Consider the following 13522-nt stretch of genomic DNA (forward strand, 5'->3'; position numbering starts at 1 on the left):
ATTTATGTGATAGTTTTGAGTTGGTAACTTGGTTTATGAATGATCATTGATGACTCGTGATTCCTGAGTCCTGACTTTATGAATGATGAAATATAAATTGTAATATGTATCTTATGTTTTAAAGTTTATGTTTCATGTGTTTTTCAGTTTTGGGTAGCTTCTATAAGTTTTTTTTAATATTTAAGAATTAATGAAAATATTGATTTTTTGAAACCTCGCGGTTTCTTAACCGAGGGACGAAACCTTACGAAACAAAACCCCAAAAACCTCGAAACGTTTCTTGTGACTATGGAATGAGATGATATGAACCACCAAGTACAATACCCTTTTATAGGCATCAAACCCTATCTTTTGACTAACTAAGAGGTTGTTCACACCTAGAGTATTCACACCAAGTTGACTATAGACCTAATGACCGGATGCCCATCTTGCCAATGTCACATGGTATTTTGGTGTATTTCTAACAAAAGAGCATGGGAATAGAGGCAAGACCATAGAAGATGACAGACTGTCTCATGTGGATGTGAACACCTTCTACAAGATGCAAGAGCAATGTCTTTTGGCCAGAAAACTGTGAACCGATAAAGCACCAATGAGGCATCTCCAGAAGAATACTTCTTGTTTGAGGGGTAATTTACTCTTCCAGATCTTCGAGAGAGACACTCTCCACCAGTGAGAAGACTTATTAATGTGCCATAGTGAATTTCCATGGGCTTGTATCCAAGGTGGAGGTAGAAGCAATTTGTATGCACTGGCTGCAGTCAGATTGTGAAAGGGCACCGCACGGCAACCTGCATTTTGACCCACCAATATGCAATCTTTCAGGCTATGACTCAATTCTAGAGGAGGTACAGGCTGAAAATCATGCAATAAAGAAGCTATGGTTCACCATATCAGTCTGTGATATAAACCTAGATTGTAAAGTGTCAGAGCTTGTGGAAAAGAAAATACATAGACCCTATCATTCACCACATCCTCAACATATCTGACTGCTTTGGTAGAGAGGAAAGAAGCCTTTCTCGGCTATAAAAGAGCAAGAGGCTGCTGAAATGCACGACTCCAATGAATGCTCTCTCTACGAAGGAAGTTGCCTTGATTAAGCGGTCGACCATACCATTCCATTTGAGCCATCAGTGTCTGGCAATCTTGAATCGATTTCATGTAGGGCACCTATAAGCATCCAAATATAACCTCAGCATGAGTAATCATTCAATGCCCAAAGGTTTGAGTTTTCATTGCTGCAACAAGACTTGATAACATTAAGTCTAGGGCTATTTTCGCTCCAAGAAACTCAAAAGAAGAGAAGCTTTCCTCGCAATAACATGAAAGTGTAAATTCTGTATATTGAGACCACCATGCTTTCTTGGAGTACATTGTACAGACCAAATGCTTTTTGAGTAGCCTGATCGGTTTTCTATCAACCTTAGTATGCCACAAACATGCTAATGCTGCAGACGTGAAATTATCCAAATCTGCCGAAGACGAGGGAACAAGAGGCAAGTGAAACTAAATATAAGCCATTAAAATGGATTGCACTATTCTCAATCTAACATGCAACGGCCAGGTAGATAATTTCCAATATTGAAGTTTGAAATTCAGCTTGTCCAACACCCACTGTCATTCTCGCTTTAGAGAGACATTCCAGCCTAGAGCATATCCAAGATGTCTGACCATTTGTTCTTGTGAGATTATCTGCCCCGGCCAAAGAATAGAGTGCCAATCACAATGCTTAAGTGGTAGAAGCTTGGACTTAGCAAAATTAATTCAAGCCTGCTGCCGCAAGACCATACAGATCCAGAGCATCCATAATTATTTTAAGATCATCTTGAGTATTCCTTGGAAAGAAAAATGACTCATCCACATAAGCTTGGCTAACAAAGTGGTTTACATCCGAAATCTGTATGCCATGTAGCTTGTTCTATGCAAGTAATTTGTCCGTTAATAAGAGCATGGGATGAGTGGCTATTGCATAGAGCAATGCACTGAGGGGGCAACCTTGTCGCACTGATTTGCCTAGAGACCAAATATCTGAAAGACCCTTGTGTAATATACATCGAGCAATGCCTCCTTCATAGAGTCGGTAAATAATATTTCTCATCTTAGGCCCAAACCCCGTATTTTCCATGACATTGGCAATAAACTGCCATTGTACTGTATCAAATGCTTTTTTATGTCTATCTGCATTATGAGTACATCCTGCTGAGTGTATTTCATATATTCAATGCCAATGTAAGCATTGGCAATGTTATCCATTATTTGCCTTCCGGGCACAAAATCATATTGTGCACGGTGTACACCCTCACATATAAGATGTACCAGCATTTTTGCAACCAATTTGTAAACCATAGGCATATGAGTTATTAGTCTCCAATCCAACAAGCTTTCACAAAGATGTTTTTTGGAAAATAAGCGAACCAATCTCTCTTTCCAGGAAAGAGGGAGTACCACCGAGTGTTAACAACAATTAATCATAAAAAACAGCTCAAATTTTAGCATATTCCAGAATGCTAAAAAAAAATTCTACCGTAGGCCATCCCAACCTATGGATTTCCGTTTGCCCAAATTGTGCAGTGCATGTTGTAGTTCTTCCATGGTGAATTCAACCTCCAAATCAGATGCTTGTTGTTGGGACACAATTCTATTTACATTGTGAAGCTACTCGTGCTGTGCACGTCAATAATTCGCTGAGTAGGTTCATTGGGGGCTGCAAAAAGGTCACTGAAGTAGCCATAAACTTCCCTTTCTAATTGCTGCCTACTGTCAATCCAATAACCATCCTGATTCTTGACTCTATAAATGCATTGCAAAGTCTTGGAAGCATGTAAGCCCTTGAAAAATCCTTCAGACGAGCAACCTGTGTCTTTCAGGTTTTTCACTGTACCTTTGTTAGACAAGCTGTGAAGGATTATATGTTTGAAAAGCTGTGTGTAAGAAAGCTAAGGGAAATACTTGCAAATACTCATCCCGCAAACTCGTTGATTGCATTTGATCTTTCTCAAGGTAAGCCGACTCAATATCTGCCATCAAGAAAGCACGGACCACAGCAATTTCGCGATCTGAAAACCCATGTTGCCGTACTCTGGCAATCTGATGCAAATGACAAAGGCAAAGTGAGTTAGTACTAGATGAAGAAAGTAGCACATGGACCACAAAGCAATCATCTTCTTCTTCTTTAAGAGAAGAACCAACGTATGATTCACCTCCAAAGCAAAGCTAGAAACAATAAGATGACGCATTGCAGGTCAGGTATTGAAACCTGACCTCTGTTAGAATGGACTCAAGAGCTTGGAGAGTCCCTTTCTCCTTGCAGCTTGCTGAAAGGAGGTAAGCTTTGACTGGATGCACTAGGTTATCTCCTGCCGAAGAGCAGGAAAAGAAAGGAGGATCTCTTTGTCTTGAAATCTTGAAAAACCTTTGATTCAAAGCATTGTGGAACATTCCTTCAACCAAAGAGAATCTGTAGTCTTCAACTCTTTTGAAGCTTGTGGCAGGAAGTTTGCAGCTCACCACAACTGCAGACTGAAACAACCAAGTCTTAGACCATGACACACCATGCCAGTTTAGCTATAGCAAAAAGCATGCAAAACCAACCTGGAAAAACAGGAGGCATACATCAAACATTTTACTCACCCCTCCTGCTTCAGCTTCCCCGAAACAAGAGAACCGAGGTTCATCATGAGCTGGAACAGGATATAGAGGAATGCTTGCTGGGATTTCGCCATTCAAATCAGCATACTTGTTCTCAAAATGCGTATGTATGAGGTCTACCACACTCTGAAAGCAAACACCAATCCTTGGATCCAATAATTTCACATTCAAATCCAATAACTTCACATTCAAAAAAGTAATGCAACACATAAGAGCAGAAGGTGTTTGCATTCAAACAGTAGATTAGGCAGCTTATGATCTGCTAAACGTCAAGGTCAACTGTCATAATTGCATTAAGTACTTGTACTTAACCCCTTGATCAGTCCGGTATGTATGGTACTTTACATGTGGCACCTATGGTATTTAGTGTGCCGTTTAGTACCCGTACTGAAAAAAGGAAGCATTTGAAAAAATATCTTGTTCTGGCTTTTTGATGTGCTATGTAAGAGCTTTCTCTCTCTTGCCTCCCTTAACTTTCTAAATTACCCAAATAAACTTCTTATCTTCTTAGTATATTTATTGCGCATAAAGTTAGCGTACTTAACATACTTATCCCCGATCAGGATGTTCAGTACTAGTACAACTCACATATGATAATAGCATACTTTGACGTCCTTAACCACTATGTCACCTGTTGGGGGAATCTCAATCCCGACCCTTCATTTGCAATAGTGCCAGACCTTGAAACATCAGCAGCATTGGAACTCATTTGTCAGCCTAGAACCTCCTCACAAGTCACATCAATCACATCAGCATTCCGATCATGCTGACTTGTCAGCCTAGAGCTCCCTGCCAGTCACCTCAATCACATTAAGCCCCATCCCAGTGACTCATGACATCAGGAAACATCTCCTGGCAACCGTTCCCTCTCTCTTCAAAGTTTTGAGTTTGCCTCCTTTAGTATAGTCTATTCTTTGTAGAGAATTAATTTTTATGTTAACAATTATTCACACAGAGCACCAACCTTCAAAAAATAAAATATTTTACCTGGGTATCTGCAAAATCCCCCACAGCAACGACAGCCATATGCTCAGGTCTATACCATCGATGGTAGAAATCTTTCACACACTTTGCAGGCACCGTTCTGATGACTTTCTCTAGTCCAATTGGTTGTCGCTCAGCATACTGCAAAATGAAATGAAATGAAATGTCTCATGATTATCCTTCGAAAGTGAACGCAACATGTTTAAGAGGAGAATGTCCTGTGAGACTACATACTCTCGATCCTTTCATCATAAGAGTCCAATGGGCATCTTGCATCCTTCCCAATGCATTCCGCCCACCTCTGTACTCCTCAAGCACAGCTCCTCTCTCTTTCTCCAAGTCTTCCTCTGAAACACGAATCTGCAGTCATAGACTCCATAAACTTTAGTCCAGAAAAGGGAGGACTTTCAAGCTGCAAGGAAAATTAGAATACCTCAGTGCTGAACTCTGCAAGTACAGAGATAGCCTGAGACAAAAGTTCCGGCTTGTCAATTGGAACAAGTAGCTCATAAATAGTCTCATCTGGTGAGGTGGAAGCATTCTGGCATGCACCAAACTCAGCCCCAATGCTCTCCAAGAATTTAATAATGTCATGATTGGTGTATCTTTTTGTAGCGCTAAATGCAAGGTGCTCTACAATATGTGCCACACCACGCTCCTCGTCATCTTCCAATACTGACCTGCCACACACACACACCCCCCAACAAAAAAAAAGGGCACTAAAAATGCTTACATAGAGCATGCTTTACATGAAAGCTAGATGATCAAAAGCCTGACAAATAACAAGAGAGAAAATTGCACGAAAAGGAAACCATTCAAGATGGCAGCTAGCACATGATTGATTATAAAAATGGTGACTAGCCAATGAGGTGATAGCTCAAGTGGTGAAGGTGTTTGCCTAGGACCAAGAGGTCCTCAGTTCAAAACCCCCCTTGGTGCTTCCTCGACGGCATCACCCGTGGTGTGCTTGGCATCAAAGATCTTGTGCCTCAACATTGACATCGACTTGGATATCCTACATCGGCATATCTGTTTGTTTTGTATTCATTGATTGTATTGATCTGTTGGAATACGCGGCGGATATGAGACAAACTGCTGAGAGCACAACGTAGCAAGACTCCAACATGAAGATGAGCAAACGCAAGAGAACCTCCAGCATCCCTGAGTGTGGCTCCTGCGGGATGGCCATGTGCAGAGCGGGTAAAGCATCAAGAGGGACATATGTGGGAAGTACTTAGTGGATGTATAGTTTAGATGCATTGAGTGCTTTCATATGCTCATGTTGTACCTTCACTCGTGGGTGCTGCAGGGATGCCCATGGGTGTAAGGCTTACGAGCAACCCTGAGACTGTTATTTTGGAGTGGGTAGAGCATCTTCAAGAGCATATTGTTTGCGAATGCATATATGTGTCATGCATATGTTTGTCATATGTAGAATGATGCATGGTTTTGTTTTTGGCTAACATAGGTTACGTGTTTCCACTTGGTTTTAGACTTTTACTCTGCAGGTTCTGAAGGAACAAGCAAGAGTTGTTTGTCACTTCGATGTGAAGGTTTGGCCTTATTGTTCAGGATGATTGTTGCATTGCTTTGGTCATATGGGAAATCTTTCTTCATTGGATGCCTTACTGTGTTATTGAGTGCAATCGAGGACGCTTGCTATTTTTCAAGAGGGGGTATGTTACGACCCTATGTTTTTCCCTCTGGACAACAAGCAGGTGGGCATGGGATGGTCAGTGTGAACAGGCATCAGTTGGATATGAAAAGGAAATTCATAAGTGTGGCCAGCCCAAGTGTGAAAGGGGACAAAAAGGATTTTTAAAGTTTATAAGGTTTAATAACCTTTGAAGGCTTAAAATATTATTTTTGAAGGCATGCGTTTTTGCTATATTGCTTTTGGCGTTTTTGAAAAGCGACCGCCTCTTTATAAAGGTGGAGGGTGGCGCATGGAGCAGGGGGCGCATCCCTTGGGCAGATCGCCGGGTGGTGGTCATCATTGAGTAGGGGTCGCCGAGTGGAGTCGGCGGCTGCTACGCACAAGGGCTACAGCGCCAGGCGGGCTGCATCGGGCTGTGTATGGCTGTGGGCGCAAGGTGGGCTGCTGTGCGCATGGGCTACAGGCAGCTGCAGCGCACATGGCCATAGGGCTGCTGCGCATGGACTACAGGCAAGCGACCAGGTGACTGCGCCTATGGGCTGCTGCTAGTCAGGCAGCCAGGCAGGCTTCTGGTGGGAGGCCTCACGTGTGGAAGACCAAGCGGCTGCGCCTATGGGCTGCAACCAAGGCTGCAGCCAGTAGCGGGAGTCAGGCGGGAGACTCGCTATAGCCAGGCGGGCAGGGCTGCATGTGTGGAAGTAGCCAGCGCGGGTCTCTCTCTATCTCTCTTGAAGAAGGTGAGCTGAAGGAGGCACCGAGGGGCTAACAGCCAAGGGGTCTCTCTCTCTCTCTCTCTCTCTCTCTCTCTCTCTCTCTCTCTCTCTCTCTCTCTTTGCAAGCAGGTTTTGTTTACGAGAATAGGATGCAAAGGATCGAGCTACATATGCACAGGATGATGTTCTTGGAAGAGATGTGTGTTGCTCTTCATCTTGGACCTATGTGTATTCAGGGATTGCTTGACACGTCCTCTATCTTTCTCTCTCTAGGTTTTGGCAACCGTGGTTTAATGGTATATCTGTCATGGAAACAGGACATCGGTTTTCCCGAGAGGAAACAGGACTTTAGTATCGAGGAAACAGGCCTATGGATACAGGTCTATGGTTTATCAGATACAGGTCTTTGGTTTCATGTGGAAAGCATGTCTTTGGATTCATGTGAACAGGTTCTAGTTTTCTCGAGGTTACATGCAAGCTGTGACTATAGGAAGGACATATGGTTTGGTACAGTCCTAATGCTTTCTGGGAAAAGGGTTTGAGGGTTCCATGGTAGCAATGGAGGAAGCAGGGAGATATTGTACAGGTGTGCCTTCCCTATGGAATGCTTTTCTGTAATAGCGAGAGTTCTTATTTGGCAGTCCTGGGTGAAAGCTATAAGGCATCCTATTGGTAGAGGATTCTACAAGTTGTAATATGTACTCAAATTTTGTTCAAGTAAAGAAATACCGCAAGGGGCGCCACTGCGTTTTGGGGCCAATCAGTGTTCTTGTACTATTTGCAGGAGCACTCTAGCTCCCCCTGTTTGTTTCCTTTTCCAGGTGCCCGTGGGTGATGAAGTGTTTTTGTGTGCGAGTGTTTGTTTCATCGCCCGTCAGATTTCTGAAGGCCGGTTTCAGTAGATCACCTGTGGTGTGCAATTTAGGAAGATGAAAGAATGCACACGGGCATTGACACGATCCCACAACTGTGCTTGAGCCTCCCGTTCTTTCCGAGGAGAGGGAAACAACTCCTCGTCCTCCAACTCCGGCCGTGGAACACCGACAATAATGAAATCAGCCAAGTCATAAGACAGACTCCATCATTACCTTCCATACGCCGTAGTTGGTCCCATCCAACTGTCAATCCACGGGGAACGTGGGGAGAGTAGGGATCTTCACATGCTTCTCAGCCATCTCAAGCAAGTCTGCCATCAGGGTGGTTACTTTGGTCTTGTGAAGGGAGGGTGGGTGGGAAAAAAGATGAAGAAGAGGCTGCAGTTAATATGCAAGGTGGTTGTGCAACGATGATGGCCGCCTTCTACCCAATCTCCAAGTCCCGAACAGCCCAAGAGATCTAGAATTGGTAGCCAACTCACCAACATTAGACACTATAAATAGGAGTCTAGGCCTTAGCCATATTCATTCATTGATCACTCAATCATCACTGAGTCATTGAGAACTCAAGTCCAATCCTACCTGTTACGACCCTGTGTTTTTCTCTGGACAAGATGCAGATGTGCACGGGGACATGGTGGACAGTGTGAATGGCATCAGGTGGGAGTGAAGATGGAAGCCCATGTGTGGATAACCCCATGTGTGAAAGGGGGGCAAAGAGACATTAATTAAAAAGGTTTTATAACCTTTGGTGGCCATAAAATTAATGTTTTAAAGGTTTCAAAACCTTAAGAGGCCACTAAGCAATATTTAGAGGTTACACCACTTTTGGAGCCACACGACTTTCTTCTCCCTCTCTCTAGCTTTTTGGGAGTAGGCGTGCATATGGGCTGCGTGGAGAAGAGCAAGTCGGCTGCTGCAGGTTTTCTGGCCACTGGTCCTGGAACAGGCCGTACAGCACTGTACGGACAGCAGGTACAGTGTACGGCTGCTGTAGGTACAGGCTGCGCAGATCAGGCTGCGACAGGTACAGGCGGCGCAGGCAGGTCAGGTGGCTGCAGTTGCACTTTTAGGCGGCGCAGGCAGGTGTACGACTGCATGCATATGTGTACGGACAGGTACAGCTGGTACAGGCGGCTGCTGTACGACAGCTGATACAGGAGACAGCTACACACGATTTGGTACGGGTGGTTGCTGGTGTCGACCTGTTCGGATAGGTGGTTGCAGGCGTGTGCTTTTTGGAGGACGCCGTGCTTTTGCAGAAAAGTAGACAGAGGCTGGTTTCTCTGGACATAAAGGTGAACAAGGGCTGGTTTTCCATGAACATAGACATCATGTCGATGGCGTTCAACTGATGGAACTTTCAGCCTTTCTATGCTTTGATTCGGGACTGTTTTGGGACAGTTCATGGGCTGTTTTTGTTTGGTCGCAAATTCAGCTATGTGCTTGGGTTTTTGGCTGCAAGTACAGGTCATGTGGTTATGTTTCTTGGCATGGGAGTGAAGCAAGCTCACATGGCTGTGTGCTCATGGAGCAGATTGTTTTCTCTTGCTAGAAAGGAACAGTGGGACCTACAGCTATGGGCATCTCTATGTTGCCAGATGTTTCATGAGGGAACAGGTAACTAGATGTGTGCCGTTGTTGGTGAGGAAACATGTTTTTGGGTTTCTCCAGGAGATAGGTCACATGCAGGCAGAAGGTACACATGTTTGGTACAGCCTTGCTACTGATAGGACAAGGAACAGGGAATCCATGACAGAGATGGATAGTACCCTTGGAAGGTAGAGAGGGTTTGTACAGGTGTGTCAACTGTATGGTATGCTGTGCTGTGATGCGAGTACTCTTTTGAGAGACAGTTTGGGAGTTTGTGTTGTGATGCAGAAGCACTGGATGTGTCAGGGTGTGATGCTGTTCATAGTGTGAGAGGCTATGGATGGTTGTGGCAGCCTTGATCATGGGAGAAAGCTTCTGTATGCAGACTCAATGTGAGAAGAGTCTTTCGATATGAACAATGGCTGGACTTGTTTGTGGATGCCGTGTGGACAAGAAGCCAGATGCAGGTTCTTTGCAGGCTTCAGGAGTTCTACTGGGACGGCTGAATTACCAGCCTTATATTGTAATCAAAGCTCTTATATTCAATTAAAGAAATACCGCAAGGGGCGCCACTGCGATTTGGGGCCAATCGGTGTCCGTGTACTATTTGCAGGAGCACTCTAGCTCCCCCTGTTTGTTTTCCTTTTCTAGGTCCTCAATGGTGTTGAAGTGTTTTATGTGCGAGTGTTTGTTTCACCGCCCTTTGCTATCTGAAGGCCGGTTTACAAGGTTCCGTCGCTGGGACACATCGTCGACTTTCTCAAGGAGGCGAGTCCGTGGTTGCTTTGGTCGGGACAATCGCCAACTTTCCTAAGGGGGCGAGCTCGCGGTTGTCTCATGAGAGTCACATCAAAAGCTTCGACATGAGGAAAGTGAAAAGGAAGTGCAGGACACAGTGCAGGATTTTGTGTCTTTGCCTATATGAGGTGAAGAGCAAGAGCTAAAGATGAAGCTCAGGAGAAAAGACACCAAGGACAAGAAGTAGTCGGCCAGGAACAAGAAGCAGTTGAAGTGTTATGGTGCAGGAGATGCGTTGAAGGCTATGGCTTTCGACAGTTTGTCACCAGTGGTATCTTCATAGAGGCTTCATGGGTTCGGAAGACAGTTTCCTTCTATGTTTAGCAGTGGTGATCTACTATGCTTCATCGGGGACTTGTGCTTACCACTTGGGTGGAGTGCAAGCAGGTTTTGGGTGCCTAAGGATGTATCAGATGAGGCTCAGATGGAAGTGGAGGAACTTGACGAGGTTCTTATTCCTGAGCATATACTCGCACATAAGGAAAGAAAGGTACAGGGTAAGGTTTCCCGTCGCTATCCTGTGAAGTTCAAGAGCTGTTCACTGATGGATACGAAGTGGATGGAGGAGGTTCACTGATGGATGCGAAGTGGATGGAGGAGGGTGACTTAGCAGATTCACCTCAGGATTTGCAGCTTTATCTTGATGCCTTTGAGTTAGAGCCGACTCTTATTGTGGCTCATTCAGGTTCAGCAGAGCATGGGTCTAGAGCATTACCTGATGCTCAAGAGGGGGGTAGCACCTCCGCTCCCTTGTTACAGACAGGCTCATTTGTCATCTAGGAGTCGCTTGGTGACATCTTTGTATTCACCCGAAGGTACTGAGGCTGACAGTACATCTGCTTATGGGACTTCTATGATATTGTGTTCTAGACACAGATGATGGTAAAGTTGGGTATGGTTCACAGTCGCGCGCACCTGGAACTCAAACTGCAACTATGGATAACTCTATGGAGGACATAAGTCTTGCGAGCAGTCCTAGAGCTGGTTTGGTTCATGGAAATATGGATCGAACTCTATTTGTGCATGTATGCATACACTTTCTGAGGTAGAGGTATTTTTGTATTCTGGTGCCATTGGATCCTGGTACCATTGAGAATACATTGGGAAATACTCTGCATTGTGTCATGTGCTGCATGTATGTTGGTATGATACATCAAGTGCTTTATTATGTTCATGGGTGTGACTCCTGCGGGATGGCCATGGGAACATATGTGGGAAAGTACTTGGTAAATGTAGTGTTTGGATGCATTGAGTGCTTGCATATGCTCATGTTTTACCTTCAGTCGTGGGTCCTGCGGGATGCCCATGGGTGTAAGGCTTGCGAGCAGCCCTTAGACTGTTACTTTGGAGTAGGTAGAGCATTTTGAGGAGCATATTGTTTGCGAATGCATATGTGTGTCATGCATATGTGTGTCATATGTAGAATGATGCATGGTTTTGTTTTTGGCTAACACAGTTAACGTGTTTCCATTTGGTTTTAGACTTTTGCTGTAGGTTCTGAAGGAACAAGCAAGAGGACAGTGTGGCTTATTGTGCAGGATGATTGTTCTATCATCCAGATGCATTGGAAGGCCATTGTTTTTGCCATATGGGGTGTCTTTGCTCATGAGATGCTTCACTGTGCCATTGAGTGCAATCGAGGACGCTTGCCATTTTTCAAGAGGGGGGTATGTTACGACCCTGTGTTTTTCTCTGGACAAGATGCAGATGTGCACGGGGACATGGTGGACAGTGTGAATGGCATCAGGTGGGAGTGAAGATGGAAGCCCATGTGTGGATAACCCCATGTGTGAAAGGGGGGCAAAGAGACATTAATTAAAAAGGTTTTATAACCTTTGGTGGCCATAAAATTAATGTTTTAAAGGTTTCAAAACCTTAAGAGGCCACTAAGCAATATTTAGAGGTTACACCACTTTTGGAGCCACACGACTTTCTTCTCCCTCTCTCTAGCTTTTTGGGAGTAGGCGTGCATATGGGCTGCGTGGAGAAGAGCAAGTCGGCTGCTGCAGGTTTTCTGGCCACTGGTCCTGGAACAGGCCGTACAGCACTGTACGGACAGCAGGTACAGTGTACGGCTGCTGTAGGTACAGGCTGCGCAGATCAGGCTGCGACAGGTACAGGCGGCGCAGGCAGGTCAGGTGGCTGCAGTTGCACTTTTAGGCGGCGCAGGCAGGTGTACGACTGCATGCATATGTGTACGGACAGGTACAGCTGGTACAGGCGGCTGCTGTACGACAGCTGATACAGGAGACAGCTACACACGATTTGGTACGGGTGGTTGCTGGTGTCGACCTGTTCGGATAGGTGGTTGCAGGCGTGTGCTTTTTGGAGGACGCCGTGCTTTTGCAGAAAAGTAGACAGAGGCTGGTTTCTCTGGACATAAAGGTGAACAAGGGCTGGTTTTCCATGAACATAGACGTCATGTCGATGGCGTTCAACTGATGGAACTTTCAGCCTTTCTATGCTTTGATTCGGGACTGTTTTGGGACAGTTCATGGGCTGTTTTTGTTTGGTCGCAAATTCAGCTATGTGCTTGGGTTTTTGGCTGCAAGTACAGGTCATGTGGTTATGTTTCTTGGCATGGGAGTGAAGCAAGCTCACATGGCTGTGTGCTCATGGAGCAGATTGTTTTCTCTTGCTAGAAAGGAACAGTGGGACCTACAGCTATGGGCATCTCTATGTTGCCAGATGTTTCATGAGGGAACAGGTAACTAGATGTGTGCCGTTGTTGGTGAGGAAACATGTTTTTGGGTTTCTCCAGGAGATAGGTCACATGCAGGCAGAAGGTACACATGTTTGGTACAGCCTTGCTACTGATAGGACAAGGAACAGGGAATCCATGACAGAGATGGATAGTACCCTTGGAAGGTAGAGAGGGTTTGTACAGGTGTGTCAACTGTATGGTATGCTGTGCTGTGATGCGAGTACTCTTTTGAGAGACAGTTTGGGAGTTTGTGTTGTGATGCAGAAGCACTGGATGTGTCAGGGTGTGATGCTGTTCATAGTGTGAGAGGCTATGGATGGTTGTGGCAGCCTTGATCATGGGAGAAAGCTTCTGTATGCAGACTCAATGTGAGAAGAGTCTTTCGATATGAACAATGGCTGGACTTGTTTGTGGATGCCGTGTGGACAAGAAGCCAGATGCAGGTTCTTTGCAGGCTTCAGGAGTTCTACTGGGACGGCTGAATTACCAGCCTTATATTGTAATCAAAGCTCTTATATTCAATTAAAGAAATACCGCAAGGGGCGCCACT

At 44.9% G+C, this 13522-nt stretch overlaps 1 protein-coding gene across 10 annotated transcripts in view; it reads right to left on the reverse strand.

Moving 5' to 3' along the window:
- LOC147635574 (zinc protease PQQL-like) overlaps window positions 1-13522 on the reverse strand; it is a 64776-nt gene that overhangs the window by 34276 nt on the left and 16978 nt on the right. For 9 of the 10 annotated variants that reach the window (XR_015266673.1, XR_015266672.1, XR_015266674.1 and 6 more), the window contains exons 3-8: window positions 5066-5312; window positions 4867-4992; window positions 4636-4773; window positions 3631-3774; window positions 3262-3519; window positions 2950-3087 (exon numbers count right to left, since the gene is read on the reverse strand). Coding sequence is in view for 3 of the 10 variants with exons in the window: in XM_086802924.1 (XP_086659050.1) it covers window positions 2950-3087; window positions 3262-3519; window positions 3631-3774; window positions 4636-4773; window positions 4867-4992; window positions 5066-5312 (1051 nt within the window). In the remaining 7 variants the exon portion in view is untranslated. Of the gene's footprint in view, window positions 1-2949; window positions 3088-3261; window positions 3520-3630; window positions 3775-4279; window positions 4438-4635; window positions 4774-4866; window positions 4993-5065; window positions 5313-13522 lie in introns of those variants that run through there. The other variant, XM_086802927.1, reaches the window with a different exon arrangement.

Source organism: Cibotium barometz, chromosome 9 (genome assembly GCF_041138505.1).
Source record: "Cibotium barometz isolate CiBa-2024 chromosome 9, ASM4113850v1, whole genome shotgun sequence".
Lineage (NCBI taxonomy): Eukaryota > Viridiplantae > Streptophyta > Polypodiopsida > Cyatheales > Cibotiaceae > Cibotium > Cibotium barometz.